Consider the following 16,566-nt stretch of genomic DNA (forward strand, 5'->3'; position numbering starts at 1 on the left):
GCAGGAACACGAAACAACCATGATAGGTGAATTACCTCCAGCTGCTTGTCGGTGCTTCAGTTCAAAGTTTTTGAGAAAACTTTAGATCCACAAAATCTCAAGTGTGATAGAAACTGATAGATATGAGCTTGTGAAATTCTATTAAAGGGTTTTCAAAGGTGTTTTTGTTCATGACGTTTTCACATGAGAACAGCACCAGCCATGCGTTGGTGGAAGCTCCATGTGATACTGAGGGGCTTCTCTCTCACTGAGCCATCTGGAGTTTACGGCTGAAGGATTCTTCAAGGCCCTTTCACTTTCTACGTTATATGACACTTACATTCTTTGTACAATCACATTTTATGGAGTCCCTGCTTCATTATTTAGCACCGTGAGGTTACACAAAAAAGCAAGTAGATGGCTTTTGGAGCACAGAAATATCAGAACATTATGGTATCATCTGCTTTAAGGAAAGGAAATCAGACCTTCAAATTCATCATCCTTATAAACACAAAAACTTTTTTTTTTGTGAGCTGTATAAAAATGTTTCAGTGGTTCGATGATCTGACCATCGAGTAAGAGTTTCAGAGGCAATGGTGTTTGCGTGTTGTAGCTGCCTGCCTTCATTAATACACAGTCCAGTGTTCCAGGCTTTTCTGCTTTATTATCTGGCACAGTTGTTACACGCTTTAACTCAAATGTCCGATGACAGATCCACTGAAAACGTCCAACGGTTAGAGACCGCCGGCCTTGATGGATATAAATTGTTTGCCTCCTGCTCTTCAGAATAGCAACAAAACAATCAGTGGATAGTGTGGGGAAGTGATCTGACATGCTAAGAGCGTGGGCTGCTTTGTAACGAGTGACAGTGTGCTAATTACAGCCAGTAGACTTGTATCTCTTCCTTGTTCCAGTCCTGTCCAAGATTTTAATGAGCACTCATTTCTATCTGCTCTCAGTGTTTATCTGCGTGCATATGACTTTTAAGTTTGTCTTGAGTTATCATTATTATTATTATAGTCGCCTCCCACTTGATGCTATAGAGAAACTTTAATTGGCACTGTAAGCCCCCCCCCACCCCACCCCCCCACACACACACACACACACACACATACACACAAAGTATGCTAGGTTAACGTTATGAAGCTTAAGCACAGCAAAGACAAAGAAATCAATGTATGCAGAGAGTGGAGAATCTACAATATTAGCTGGGCTTCTGTGACAAACTGTTTTTCAAACTTTACGCATGTTAAAAAAAGATCTTTTCAGTGTTTTTAATCAACCGAAGAACTTTTTTGAACCGTAGCTCTTTTGCTAGGCAACGGCTGTAGGGGCGAGACAACCTGTGATGCAATAAGAAGACCAGACCTTCTCATTACAGTTGGGCCAATGCAGTCTACACAGCCGAAAAGAATGCAGCCGACGTTGGCTGCGTAGATCAGGTCCTCCGGAGGATGTGGCCCCTGAATTGCCATTATGTCAACTTTAGCCCTTAGAACTTGTGATATTATTTTATTGTATGTCTAACTTAGTTTGAAGATATATCAAGAAAATGATCAACAGGACACTTGGACATGACTTACAATACCGATTATTCTAATCTAATGTCATTATACGATTCATGAAGCCAATTCAAGGTGGTACATATTTTTCTGAAATGTAGTTCCTCATAAAACAGACCAGTGAACATGTCACAGGGCAACATCCCCCGTAGTGGGACTAATAAGGATTATCTTATCTTTTACATCATTATCTCATACATCATTTTTTTTTATAGCTCCATCAAACCCTGCTTCATTTTCTCTGGGGAAAAAATGAACTTTTTAATCTGCACCTCAGGGAATCACAGGTCCTAGCTTTTGTCAGTGCAAGGACCACCTGCATCGAGTGTGGAGACTCTGAAGCAATAAAGCAGACTTGAACAAGCTCAGCATGAATCTAATATCACTTGAGCCGTACAGGGAGCTGCTTGGTTCTCCGAGCTGCCATCTCTGCCAGTTTTATTTCCCTCGCTCCCCCTTATAAGCTAATCAACGATGCCTACATGCTGAAATAGGTGGTGATGAGTAATGGGATAAGGAATAGTGTGTAAGATTTCGATGACACACACCTCAGAAACCCTGCAGGCAGCACAAAAACATACACCAACCCTGCAGAAGGCAGCCTCTGTCCACTCGACTCAGGACGAACAGGGAAAGAAACGTTGTGGCAAGCACAAGGCACAGTCTTAGGACGAATATGAAACATTGCTCCTGCTATTCTTAGAAGCAGAGGGGGGAGTGTTGCTAAATATAACCGTATCATTTTGTGCTTGCCATTCTATTTTTACACAAGCTGAGGCCTTTCTGGGCAGATGTAGTCTTTTCTTAGACTATTATGTAATAAACAAATCTAAAGATGCAACGAAGCAGACACAGAATGAAGTATTCCATCATCAAATGAAGATGGAGAAATCCGTGTCACGATATAAAGGGTAAGAAGCACATTTAGAAAGATTTGGATGCAGGGTGTGATGCAGAGGTTTCTGTGAAGCTGTGTGGCCCATTTTGCAAAAGCAAGTCTAAAGTGCGCTGGAATCTTGACAGGGTTAAACAGCCCAAAGGACTGTTTGTCAACTCGCTAGTAGGTCGGATGGTTGACAGGGAGGGAAAGGTAATGAGTTAGTCTTCAGGGTGACATGTCATCTAGACTATGCAAAAGTAACAACATAAAAAGAGGGAAAACGCTGATTTTCAGCATTAAAATATGCGCCTTGGGACAGTTAACATTCACTGCTCGTCCTCGTGTGACGCAAAATAAGCCAACAAGAGCCTGTCCTCTCTCTGCATCTGTGATGTCGCACAGATGTACGACTCCATCAAGGCTCAATTGACAAAATTGGAGAACGTAAATGTGACAGCGCCATGGAGGATTTTCTCTGGACTCGGCTCTGTCTTAGAGCTTATGTAATCCTTATACAGATCCATGTAAACGCCTGAGTGCATGTTTTTAACAAAGTCAATGTGAACGGGGAAACTGTCAACAAGGCAGCTTAATGAAAAGTAGAGTTTAAATATTGTATTCCCTGTTTTTACAGAGCATATATGTACAAATATTGGGCTTGTGCTTTACACATTTGTTTGGCTACTTAAAACAAATAATATTCTTACATTGAACCACTTAAAGACATCCTCCCACTTGTGGGACACTTAAAGCCTTGGTAGTTGTATTCAGGAGCTTTGGTCCTTACCCGACTTTGACAAATTAGAGAAGTTTTCAGTCTCCTGATCCTGTCTTTCCAAAGCACTTTAGGATCCTCAGATCATTGCGAAAGAATTTCCTCAGACTTTTGGCCATAACCAAGTCTTTTCCATATAAAATGTTCTTATCCTCCTCTTTTTATTGTTCAGAGATAATTGAGCTCCAAACAGTGTTTGTGCCTCTATATAACTTTGGTTCAGTATCTCTTGTAAAATGTTAAGTGTTACCTTTCAAAGTATAGGCCAAAGTTATGACTCCAATCAAAAGGGTGAAGAACAGTAACCATTTTATTTTGGCTATATTATTATCTGGCTTATGTAAAAAGATGGGCTATCTGATGACAGGTTAAAACAGAAGCTCCACTTTTAAACACTTAAATCTGCATCAATTTGACATGAACGATCAGTTAAATGTGTTATACGAAAAGACCAACACACAACCTATCAGCTTTCTACAACTTTGAGCCTATGTTAGCTCAGTGTGGTCTTTTTTGGTTCAAAGCAGCTGGGTTGAGTCTCACCAAACCCACTTGACACTATCAACCCACCCAAGACAAGCTTGTGAGCCACCAACCCTGCTCTGCATGGCAGAGGAACAAAGTCAACCAGCATCTAGCAGCTACACAGGTACATATTATTCTGAGGAGGGTGGTGACCAAAACAGAGCCAAAAAATCATATCTGCCTTTTTTTATTAGAATTTTCAATTCAGTTCAGTTTTATTTATATATCACCAAATCTCAAAATAGAATATCTGAAGGCATTTTCATAGTAAAGTCAAGACTTAATAATATTATAGAGAGGAACACAACAGTTCCCACTAGAGCGATCTCTAGGTGACAGTGGAGAGAAAAACCCTCCAACAGAGGCAGACTCAGGGTGGGCGACCATCTGCCTCAACTGGGTGGGGTGAGAGGAGAGAAATGGTGGAGAGAGCTGAGGTGGGATAAATGGGGGAGGGGGCAGGAACAGTTGTGTAATAGTTCTACTGAAACTGACTGAAACACAGATGTTGCTTTGTATCTGGTGGCTGGGTAAGTTAACTTTTGCACCTAACTCTAACACCTATCTGAGGTAAGGGTTGTTGGGATTCATTTTAAGTGTCAAAGCCCCAAATTCCTTTAAACACTGTCTTATATCTTCATATTTTATGGCTTCATGTCATTGTTTTGCGATGTATCTGTTTACAAATCAGTGGCTCAAGACAAATGTTAAGATGTTTTTATTATGTCAGCTTTGCTAATTTTTATTGTCAGAATTAATCAGAGCACCTTTCTAGACCCAGTCCACATAACGTATTCAGTACAAGACACACAGGCAGCACTTGCGTGCTAAATAGATCAGAAAGTTTAGTGGCGCCTCTTTATGCATTTTAAATCAGCGGTCTCACTCTTCACTTTTTCACTAGCAGAGAAACTGTCACCTTCTCATTCTCACTCCCACCTGCTGTCGAATGTTAAAGTTAGTTCTACATAGAATTTCAACTCTAACTCAATAAGGGAGCTCGTTGCACATCATAGACTGGTATCCAACAGTGTAATCAAATCAGACGGGATAGTTTTCCTCTCAATAGGAAGTCACAGATGACCCACTTCTCCGTGCTTCAATCATCTGACCACCAGACTAGACATGAGTCACATGAGGGAGATGTGCTCAGGTGACATGAAAGCATGCAGCGCACAACTCTAGTCATCTTTCCTCTGCCGTGCTGCAGCGTGTCGACAGAAAATATCAACAAAACAGATAATAAAAAAACTAATCTTGTTCTGGCAAAGGCTCTGCAATATCTACACATATGCTATGTGCAAAATGAGAGGAACAAGTGAGTAATAAATGATTAATGGTCAATTTACTGGTGGGCCTCTGAAATATTGAGAGGGAGCTCAGCCATGAAATGCAATGTAAATGGATCTATTTATAGTGCAGCAGAGGAAGTCATGTGGAACAAGCTAGTCGGAGGTGCCTTGTTCATATAGCTTTTAGAGGCAAATGACAGGGGAGGAAAGAGGGAGGAAAAACACACACATTTGCATGTAAAGTCACTTTTTATGGGGACATTAAACTTTTAAACTCATGCAGCAGGAGTAGCAATAAATAATTTCCACATTGAGAAAAAATGGAAAGCCCCAGCTCAGCTCCCACGTCCCCTGTATCCTACCCTACCTATTAAAGCCCCTTCTCCCACTTTGGCTCGTGGGATTGTTTTGCAGTGAAAGGGAAGGGAAGTGACATGTTAAAACCTCTTTTTATTAATTCTGAGTGGAGGGGTCGGCTTTGGTGGGTTGTCACGGCAGCTGATGGAACATGGAGGCTGTGAGATGTACTCTCTAGTATCAACCAGCGGATATCTGAATGAATAATGTGACACAAACCTCAGGTCCCCCTGCTAACGGTAATAAAATATGATTGTGTTTGCGTGATAAAACATGATTAGGATTGTGAAGATGCTGGGAGGACATTACATACCAGGTGCTTATGGGGCTTTATGGAGCAGTCATTGTGACACATTCTCTGTCACACTGTCACACGTGAGCTGCACAGACCCACCATCACTGTTCAATAACACCTGTGCTCTTCTACTACACATGTCCACATGATATTATCATCAGGGGCTGGAAGCTGGTGTAACACTCACTTGTTCACAACAAGACTTATGACCTTCCAGATTTTGTTTGTGGATATTACTGTAGTTTAGAATCTACATATGATATATATGGATGTTAGTGTTCAGTATAGTATCCTGTGTTTGAAAGGTGTGTGACTGTCACAATTTCCTTAATAGCCCAAGATAATATCTTTAAACATCTTATTTTGTCCAATCAACCATCAAAAAAGCCAAAATATTAATTTCACAATCATATAAAACAGAGGAGCAAAACTGTTACTCTTATTCTTAATCAAGAAGCCACCTAGTTTGATGTTTGTGATTTAAAGGGAATCAAAACAATTGATCAATTGTCAAAAGCAGCTCGAGTGATACTGCAGTTTTAAAAGATGCCCTCACACGTCCATACGCAACAACTCTAACAATGACAGTGATTAATACACTGTGTGATCAATAATTGAAGGTTATGGGTAATTCCAGCCTCCTAAATCAGATGTCACTCAGTGAAGACATAAATGGGAAATAACATTTCCTGTGCTGTAATAGAAATGTGATGGTGCACTGCCACCTACTGTTTTTTTGTGAGTATTTCTTGCAATCTCTTAGTTACATCTTCTTATTATATGAGCACATCTGAACATTATGGTCATTTGTTATTGTGGAATATCTCATTTAAATTCAATGGGAATTTTATCTTCTGGTTTCAGGCTTTCAACCAGATTTTGGTAAAATGCTTTACTCTCATTCGGCCACAGGGTCTGACTCACAGTCAGCCCTCGGCTTCATCCCACTGCTGTTTGACAGGGTTGAGGTCAACTTGTCAAGTTCTGAAACACAAAGCTGTGAAAAGAATGTCTTTATGTCCCTGGCTGTAGACAGTAGAAATAAATAAGGGTCTTCACTTGCTGACCTTGGTGTTCCGATATATGGGGGCATATTCCTCAGAGACAGGGACGGCGTATAAAAGGGTTTGATGAATTGTGCTTGTTTTGACATATTTTGTGGTTGTGGATTTTTTTTCCCCTCCTCGTCTCAGGGCAGTGCATTGGTCGGGGGTGCAAAATGAGCCCACAGACGTGCTTTTTCACCAAAAGTCTGCGATGTTGGTTGAAATGATCAGGGAGAGGTATAGGGCAGAGCAGAAATCCACCTGATACTGACGGAGCCGTCAATACAGAAGTAACCACTCTGTTGGGACAGGACAGGCTAGCTCATTCATGCAGATGGTTTCCTGTTGCCATTCCCCCAGTAGAATAGAAGAAAAACTATAAACTTAACTCAACTTCATAGTAACTGCAGCCTGTCATCACAGTCCATGCCATAAAACCAATGACTTCATATTCAACCCAAGAGTAAATCATAGATTTAATGGATTTAGGACACATATAACCAGCTAATGCATATTATATTAATTTAATAGACCAGGAGCCTATGGGCTGATCCATGTTTCTCTTTCACCTTGAAGACACACAGCCCTGTAATACTCAAAGTTATTGCATCAGAGTTCACTAAAGTCAGTCGAATATCTGGGGAAACTGCCACTATCAGCAGCTGAGCTCTGGGCAGATTATACAAAGCTCATTCAGCACATTCGTCCCTCAAAATAACCTTTTTTTCCACACAGGGGATGTGTCATCAGCAGCAGAGTGAAGTTACTCTGTCCTGCATCGTGGGAACGGTCCACCTGTCTGCTGGTGGTATTAAGAGACGAGGAGATCTGATGCCTGAACACTCTTGTGGTCTGGACACACAGGCAAGATGAGAGGTCTCTGGTTGGTGTTGGTGCTTGTGGCTGCAGCTGCAGCTGAGAGGGTTTTCACTGGGTGAGTTTATCTGTGAACACTGCTGAAGGAACGATCATATTGATTTCATTCTAGGGTTATTTTCTTCACCTCAACATTTGACTTCTAACCTTTCTTGGCACAGAGGTCGTCAAAGTTTTACTTTATGTGACCATTGATATTTAAAGCTTGGCAGGGCTTTAAATATGTCCCCCTATCATTTAACCTTTCTTTTCTTATTGATCTAAATACAATTTTATTGATAAGATAAAGGATACTTCAATCAGGCCAACATGCGGCACCTAACAACAATTTCCAGTTGTCAGAAAATATCAAATTTAATTCAAATTTAATTTTGCTATGAGCAACTTTGCTGATGATCAATAGAAATTTAAAAATAAAATGTTGCTACACAGTAAACATATGTGTTTCTGCAAATAGAATAACTAGTATTCCAGAGATTAAAGTTACAGCATCAATTATAAGAATACACGTTCAGAATCCATTAACTCTGTCTGCAATTTACAATAAGAAGATTCAGTCTCAGCTAATGAATAAAAGTATGAGAGAATTGGTTTCCTGTCAGCTACAGGATTTTAAAATTCCTATATTTGTGTACAAGGCACTAAATGGCCTCGCCCCATCCTTTTTGTCTCGTTTATAATTTGGCTGTTATTTATGTGTTACTTTGAATCAACAATGTTGTGTTTAAACTGCTGTATAGATGAAGTTGAAGTTAAATAATGTTTCCTCCCTGTTCAGCATGAAAAATAAAACCCATTGGTTTTCAATGGGTAGAACATGATTCTTTTTGAGGTGGATCAAGTCATAATTACACTCTCAATAAAGACAACAGAGTGGGAATCATGAGTCTGGGTACAAGCTGTTCTGCACAATCTAAACAAAGCAATGAATTCAATATCAACCTCTATTGTTGAACTCAGTAAACTGTCATGACTACGAGCATCATGCAGAAACATTATAAACAATTTAATATATAATAAAATCGTTCACACTGAATTGATTTTCTTCCAGAGATCAGGTCCTAAGAGTCAATGTGCGGTCGGAGGAAGATCTCCAACTCCTGCGGGCCATGGAGACCCAAGAGGAGTGGGAGGTATGCACACACACGTACGCACGCACGCACGCACGCACGCACGCACGCACACACACACACACACACACACACACACACACACACACACACACACACACACACACAGTAATACTGAAACACCTATGCTCAGGTTTTCTCAGCTGCTTGTGCCAAACAGCTTTCCCACGAACTTTCAAAAGAGCCGAAGGCAAAAACCTAGTTCAGCTTGAAATAATCCACTTGAGAGTTTCTGTCTGTTGAAGGTTAACAGAGTCATGTTCCTGTCAGAAACTCTCCGAGACCTGTTCACTGCTGGCTGTTAACCTCCCCTCTTTATGATTGTGTGCTATATATTAAATGTTTAGAAGATATAAGTTTAATGTGGATTCAGAAGCAAGCAAATATAGTAAATACATATCATACATATAGAACAGCAACTGATTATGAATTTAGAAAATGTTTGTTTTAGTTGACTTGAGCATTAGATACACTTCACCTTCAAGCCAATACCTTGGTGGTGTCCAGTCTGTGACTCCGTATTGTCTGTCTGACCAGCTGGACTTTTGGCTGCACCCAGTCTCTACTGAGCTTCCTGTCGACATCCGAGTGCCACGCTCCAGTTTGAGCTCTGTGAAGGAGTACCTCCAGGCCCATGCCATCCCTTTCACCGTCGTGATTGAAAACATGCAGGTTTGTCATTAGCACACGGTGATACTTCTACCTCTGTCAGAATGGTTCAGGGGATTTATCAGTGCTGTCTTGTGGCTATTTGTCTCCTAGGTTTTAATTTGACCCTGATAATGAAGTGATTATGATGCTGATCTTTTTAAAATTTCATTCATGGCACGTTTAGGAGGTTCTTGATGAGGAGAAAGCTGAGATGGAGATGAACCGGATGCAGGAGCGCAGCACCAGGAGCTTCAACTTTGGAGCCTATCATCCTCTTGAGACAGTAGGCTATAAACACTATTTTATCATATTATATTATATTATATTATATTATATTATATTAGTCTAGTCTAGTCTAGTCTAGTCAGTTATATCAAGTCAGATATTTATCAATAATTTATCAGAAGGTTTTACTTATCTTTTGCTTTTAAATAATTATTGTGATCATAAATTGAATAATGATTCAGTGAATATGAACCTAAGCTGTTCCTCATCAGGAAGATCATATACAATCCTAATAAATAATTTAAATGAATGAAGACAATTAAAACATAATAAAAATATTCAGCCCTATATTTTCATTTCACCTGTAAAACAATGCCCCACCCCCAGTGAACAGCACTGAAATGAAGCCCAGGGTTTTACTGACCCCTGACCTAAGTACATGTCTTCTCATTGCATGTTTGGCTGTATTTTAATTCTACTTCCCTCACAGATCTACAGCTGGATGGACACGCTGGTGGCTCAGTACCCTCAGCTGGTCACCAAAGAGGAGATTGGGCGATCCTATGAGAACAGGCCCATGTACGTGCTCAAGGTAAGATAATAATAGTATTAACACCTCACACAACTAAAATAATTAGATTGTATTGTTTGGGACTGCATGTCTGTGTTTTTTCATTATAACAAATAAGTTAAAGCACAACTGAAAAATCTGATATTGGAAAGTCAATGTTGCCCACAGTCGATACAATGAAGGTGTGACTTTGACACTGTAATTTTGAGGTTCATCAGCGTCTCATCTGTGCATACGTCTATAGTGCTGGAAGGACCCATTATCCAGTATTAACTCCTGACTTTTAACCAGCTTCTTCATCCGTAGCTCATAAGGAGAGATACAAACCTGTTGCAGACATCATGCTTCATTAAAACCAATGTATATCACACAACTGCTGAAGGGAATCCAATGTCCAAGATAACAGTTCTATGGCTGCAGTAAAAAAGTGGGGTTTTAATCCAAATTTACTTTGTGTTTAGTTCAGCACTGGAGGCACCAAGCGTCCTGCTATCTGGATCGACACAGGAATCCACGCTAGGGAATGGGTGTCACAGGCCACCGGAGTGTGGACAGCTAACAAGGTACCACAGCAGGATGATGTTATGTTTTTGAACTGATTTGTGCTTAACAGAAGAAATACATCAGAAGAAAAAGGGCTGTACAGATACAGTTATAATATGATAAATAGAGTTGAAATGATTTATTAATTTACAAAATAATTACTTTTTGACAGCTGATTTTTTGTGTTATTTTCATTAACTTTTATTTTATTTATTTATCTTATTGACTTTCACTGGTTCCAGCTTCTCAAATATGAGGATTGAACACATTTAATATCGCTGTGTTTTAGTTTTGTTGGACAAAACATTTTTTCCCCATTTTAGACAATGTATTGATTAATTGAGAAAAGTAAATAATATTTAGTGACAACCATATTAATAATTGTACTTTAATTATATGTAAGTTAATAAATCTCCTTTTTTTAGTGCATTTGACTTTATATTTCTCCTCAGTAGCTTCTTGATAATAATCTTATTTTCCTTCTCTGCTACATACACTACAGTCACATAAAATGCATAAGATATCAAAGTTTTCTTTCTGTTTTTGAGAATATTGTTTTTTAAAATTCAGTGCCCTGTGTTCTTGCTCAGATTGCCAGTGAATACACCACAGATGCTTCCCTCACCTCCCTCCTGAACACCATGGACATTTACATGCTGATCCTCACCAACCCTGATGGCTACGCTTACACCCACACCAACGTATGTCACCAGCACTCAATAGGAGTGTGTTAAACTTGTATAAGCTGTCATCTTTGCACTGACTTTGGTTTTTGTATAAGGTGGACATTTTGAGAGGGGTACATGATAACAATCAGAGCAATTTTTTGGACAATTGATTTTCTCAAGAAGTAGAACTTGACTTATATTGTTCTTCTTCATGTTATATTGAAATCAATATCAAATGGTGATAGATACTAACTGAAGCTGTCTGACGTACAGGACCGTATGTGGCGTAAGACCCGCTCCAGGACCTCAGGCTCTGCGTGCCGTGGAGTCGACCCCAACAGGAACTGGGATGCTGGATTTGGGGGTAAGTACAGAAAAACTTTGTGTACACTTTGTTTTGATGGTCAGCCCACAGAGAATTGATATGGTATTTGTGACATTACACTAATTTTAAACAATATATACACAGATTTTCAACTCATGTAACATTTTAATAGTTAGTCATTCAATCTCAACCTGTTAAAATGTGACATATACTCTATATACTCTGTACGTGGTCTATCCAAACACTAAATTCAACTCAGAAACTATGTCATATCACTAAGCAGACAGAGAACACCCCTCTGTCCTCTTATCTCTTCCTTTTTAAAAAAAAATATTTTAATACAAACATACAGTCTACATTACACATATGATAATATGATAAAAAAAAATAACATATTTACTACCTGGAGATGGTGTTTATACAAAAAGAAGAATATTTCTTTTGCAGACACAGTTATAGAAATCCCCTGCCACATTCCTCATCATGTTTCAGGTTAACACATGAATGCCTTGGTCTTTGATATGAATTGTTTGTGTTGTTGTTATTAGTTCCCTGATAATAAGAACAACCTGAGCAAAACTCATGTCGGAAGTATTTATGCTTTGCCTCATCTTACAAGGTGAAACAATGAACATTTTTGGACACGAGAGCACAGCCAGTGGCCACTTTGTTAGGAACATGTGTACAAGCTGTTGTAATCCAATACAACAGCTCTGCCACAAATGAGACCTTTGCAAATATAATATAAGTTCAGTTTTAACGGATTGTCAGAAGAAAGGGCAGAGTATTAGAAGCATAGCTCCATGAATTCAATTATATGTATTAGAATTAGTCAGTTAGTGCTGGCAGGGATGACAATGTCAACAAAAACTCAACATTACAGGCATGATAAAATAAGACTTTATGGTAGAATGGAACCTTTTATGTAACTGAATTAAATGTTTTTGTAATAGGTACGTTATGGACTGTGAAACTCCAATGGGGCCTCTTGGATCGCTCATGAAATTCTGCTGATTTCTCCCTCTCTGCAGCACTTTTATTCATCATGATCTGTCTCCCTCTCTACTCTTCCCTCCAGGTCCTGGCGCCAGTAAGAGCCCCTGCTCCGATTCCTACCACGGCCCCTCAGCTCACTCCGAGATCGAAGTAAAGAACGTGGTGAACCTGATCAAGAGCCACGGCAACTTCAAGTCCTTCATCTCCGTCCATGCCTACTCCCAGCTGCTCATGTACCCCTACGGTTATTCCTGTAGAGCCGTGCCCCATCAGCAGGAGCTGGTAAGAGAGCCGAAAATAGCAGATAGGGAGGGTCGGATCAACAAGGCTTCTAAATGAGAGGATGTAGGATATTGAAAAATGCCCTATTCTTTTGCCCCTAGCTATAGAACTGGGGCTTACAGTTTATTTCCTAATTAAAATGTTATATCTGATTCAAATTCAAATTAGCCGCTCTGGGGTTGTTAAAATATAAACTCATCATTACTACCTATGAATAACTATCTCCTTTAAGTACGCCTGGTTCACTTTCCTCAGCCATATTCTGCTTCATGTTAACACAGTTGTACAACTGTCCGGCAGTTACTCATATATTATGAAGGCCTTGTTTTTTTTGGAATATTCAAATTGATTACCTCTGCCATGGAGGTTTTTTTTCACTTTCACATTATGAGATTGGTCGTTTTTCAAAGTGTGTTTTGGGGCTGACACACAAAAACGACATTAAATTCAGAGAGATGGTGGCTGCATAGTTACTGAAAGTCATTGCTACAGGAACCCATGCAGATGGGTTGGTGGTGTCTTAACACACCAATCTGATCAATAGTAAATTACAGTGCGTTTTGAAAACAAATCTTATTTGTCTGCAGTCTGAACAAAGCTTGACCAACCTTTGTGAGACAAATTTGTGGACAAATAAAAGAATGTCTACATCTACAGCCTTGCAAGTTGCCAAGGTTGTCTCATTTATCATTTTTCCATTTGACTGAGTTTTTAATAAATACATAAATAAAAAGTATAACTTCATAGCTTTTTCCTTCTCTTTCTGTCCCACTGTTATCTGTGGTCATTTCCTCACTTCAGTATAATGTGCTGTTTTCTTCCTGTAGGACTCTATTGGCAGAGTTGCAGTGGAGAAACTCGCTGTTCTTTATGGCACCAAGTACAAAGTGGGAAGCATCTGCAACATCATCTGTAAGTAACTCTCTCATCCTTCTTTACCATATTATGTGATCTCAAATTCTTGAGTTAGAAACCTTACAGAAAGCTGATGTAGTACAATAGTGTACTTTTTGTTTTTGGTCAGCTACATTAATTAACTGTGGACCTAAAAGTAGTGACTAGCCATGTCGCAGGTAGAACATTTACATACAAATGACCAGCCTTTAGAAAATGATTCACTTCTCTAAAGTATAAACTAAGCAACAGTATGAATAGAAGTTAAAATTCCATATTGCATATCAACATTAATAAAACAGTAATATGATTACCTACATTCTTTAGTATTCTTACTTTCGCTTGTGTAAAAGATTTGGAAATTCCATATAAATAATAATAAATTGACCGCACCAATACTGGTATACTTTTTACTATTATTTATTATAATGTAATCAAAAGTAGTTAGTAGTGACATCGCAAATTTTACATGCAAATGACATCTTATGAAATATAATACATTTCTATACAGTATTTACTCAACAGTAATACAATTATCTTTATATTGCCATAATAAACCACCTAAATGTTTCTAATAATACTCTAATAATACTCTGAAATGTATGACTTTGGCTTTCACGTAAGTAAAAAAAAAAATCTAAATTTTCGATGTAAATAATGATAAACTGACAGTTCTAACTACTGTGGAAAGACTTTTCTTGAAGCTGAAAAAAACCCCATCTTAATTAATTAAACAAAACTTCAACTAAACAAAATAACAGTAATATGCCTGACTAATATCAGTATTAATATTGATATTAGCGCTGTTTCCATTAACATGACTATCATGTGTCTTCCTCTCCGCACAGATCAAGCCAGTGGTGGCAGCATTGACTGGTCCTACGATGTGGGCATCAAATACTCCTTTGCCTTTGAGCTGAGGGACACGGGTCGCTTTGGTTTCATTCTGCCGGCCAATCAGATCATTCCCACCGCCTCCGAGACCTGGCAGGCCCTGAAATATATCATGGGATATGTCCGTGACCATCCTTATTAATGACTAATGTATGAACATGAATAGAGTATACATCATTACTCAGTATTCTACACGGATGTATGACATCTGACTTCAAGACTGACCAATAAAGTCACAAATACACTATAATTTTGTCTCTGTGTCAATCTACAAGTGTTACTTTTATTTGATTTTCTTGAGATTTGACTTTATATCTGTAGAGAAACACTGCACATGATATGTGACTTGAGTTTTAAATCACTTTCCACCTGATATAGTTTTGGGATTTTTACTTTACTTCTCCTTTAAAATATATTTCTGCTTTGTCCATTTCAATATTCCATGATATTATAGAGCAGTTATTTGCTCAAACGTGAGACTTCTAAAAAATAACCAAATAAACTCTTCTTATGTTGTAGGGGTTTGATCTAAGGATTAAATAGGCGGGGTCTTGAAATAGGCCTTAACCTGGCATTCCACATTTACAGTCAGGACTTGAGTTGAAAGATGGGATATTTCGATATAAACATTTGCCTCTGACTTATACAAAAGCAAATCTGTTCACTCTCCTTTGGGCTTTGTTAGCCACATAAGTCAAAACCAAAGTTAATTAAATGGACAGGACTAGGATTTGAAGATACAGTTGTTAATACTGATGTGGCATATACAGTGGGGCAAAAAAGTATTTAGTCAGCCACCAATTGTGCAAGTTCTCCCACTTAAAAACATGAGAGAGGCCTGTAATTTTCATCATAGGTATACCTCAACTATGAGAGACCAAATGAGAAAACAAAATCCAGGAAATCACATTGTAGGATTTTTAAAGAATTTATTTGCAAATTATGGTGGAAAATAAGTATTTGGTCAATAACAAAAGTTCATCTCAATACTTTGTTATATACCCTTTGTTGGCAATGACAGAGGTCAAACGTTTTCTGTAAGTCTTCACAAGCTTTTCACACACTGTTGCTGGTATTTTGGCCCATTCCTCCATGCAGATCTCCTCTAGAGCAGTGATGTTTTGGGGCTGTCGCTGGGCAACACGGACTTTCAACTCCCTCCACAGATTTTCTATGGGGTTGAGATCTGGAGACTGGCTAGGCCACTCCAGGACCTTGAAATGCTTCTTACGAAGCCACTCCTTCGTTGCCCGGGCGGTGTGTTTGGGATCATTGTCATGCTGAAAGACCCAGCCACGTTTCATCTTCAATGCCCTTGCTGATGGAAGGAGGTTTTCACTCAAAATCTCACGATACATGGCCCCATTCATTCTTTCCTTTACACGGATCAGTCGTCCTGGTCCCCTTGCAGAAAAACAGCCCCAAAGCATGATGTTTCCACCCCCATGCTTCACAGTAGGTATGGTGTTCTTTGGATGCAACTCGGCATTCTTTCTCCTCCAAACACGACGAGTTGAGTTTTTACCAAAAAGTTATATTTTGGTTTCATCTGACCATATGACATTCTCCCAATCCTCTTCTGGATCATCCAAATGCTCTCTAGCAAACTTCAGACGGGCCTGGACATGTACTGGCTTAAGCAGGGGGACACGTCTGGCACTGCAGAATTTGAGTCCCTGGCGGCGTAGTGTGTTACTGATGGTAGCCTTTGTTACTTTGGTCCCAGCTCTCTGCAGGTCATTCACTAGGTCCCCCCGTGTGGTTCTGGGATTTTTGTTCACCGTTCTTGTGATCATTTTG

At 39.3% G+C, this 16,566-nt stretch overlaps 1 protein-coding gene and 1 long non-coding RNA gene across 2 annotated transcripts; one reads left to right on the forward strand and one right to left on the reverse strand.

The window, feature by feature from the left end:
• Positions 1–4,405: 4,405 nt before the first annotated feature.
• LOC117762859 lies at positions 4,406–13,883 on the reverse strand. The gene is made up of 3 exons (XR_004614088.1): positions 13,751–13,883; positions 7,728–7,734; positions 4,406–4,415 (listed from the first exon to the last, which is right to left on the reverse strand). It is a non-coding gene; the product is annotated as an uncharacterized LOC117762859 (long non-coding RNA).
• cpa4 (carboxypeptidase A4) lies at positions 7,354–15,016 on the forward strand. The gene is made up of 11 exons (XM_034587524.1): positions 7,354–7,645; positions 8,639–8,720; positions 9,255–9,389; positions 9,553–9,651; positions 10,084–10,185; positions 10,626–10,727; positions 11,298–11,408; positions 11,649–11,739; positions 12,779–12,978; positions 13,806–13,890; positions 14,721–15,016. Exons 1-11 carry the CDS (start codon positions 7,581–7,583, stop codon positions 14,906–14,908), a joined length of 1,260 nt encoding a protein of 419 aa, XP_034443415.1. The 5' UTR covers positions 7,354–7,580; the 3' UTR covers positions 14,909–15,016.
• The last annotated feature ends 1,550 nt before the right edge of the window (positions 15,017–16,566 follow it).

The sequence above is a fragment of the Hippoglossus hippoglossus genome, chromosome 6, assembly GCF_009819705.1.
Source record: "Hippoglossus hippoglossus isolate fHipHip1 chromosome 6, fHipHip1.pri, whole genome shotgun sequence".
NCBI classification, from domain to species: Eukaryota; Metazoa; Chordata; class Actinopteri; order Pleuronectiformes; family Pleuronectidae; genus Hippoglossus; species Hippoglossus hippoglossus.

Coding starts and splice junctions, on each gene's coding strand:
- cpa4 (XM_034587524.1), top strand. CDS start 7,581: ATGAGAGGTCTCTGGTTGGTGTTGGTGCTTGTGGCTGCAGCTGCAGCT. Junction 8,721..9,254: donor AGACCCAAGAGGAGTGGGAG/GTATGCACACAC, acceptor CTGTCTGACCAG/CTGGACTTTTGGCTGCACCC. Junction 13,891..14,720: donor AAGCATCTGCAACATCATCT/GTAAGTAACTCT, acceptor CTCTCCGCACAG/ATCAAGCCAGTGGTGGCAGC.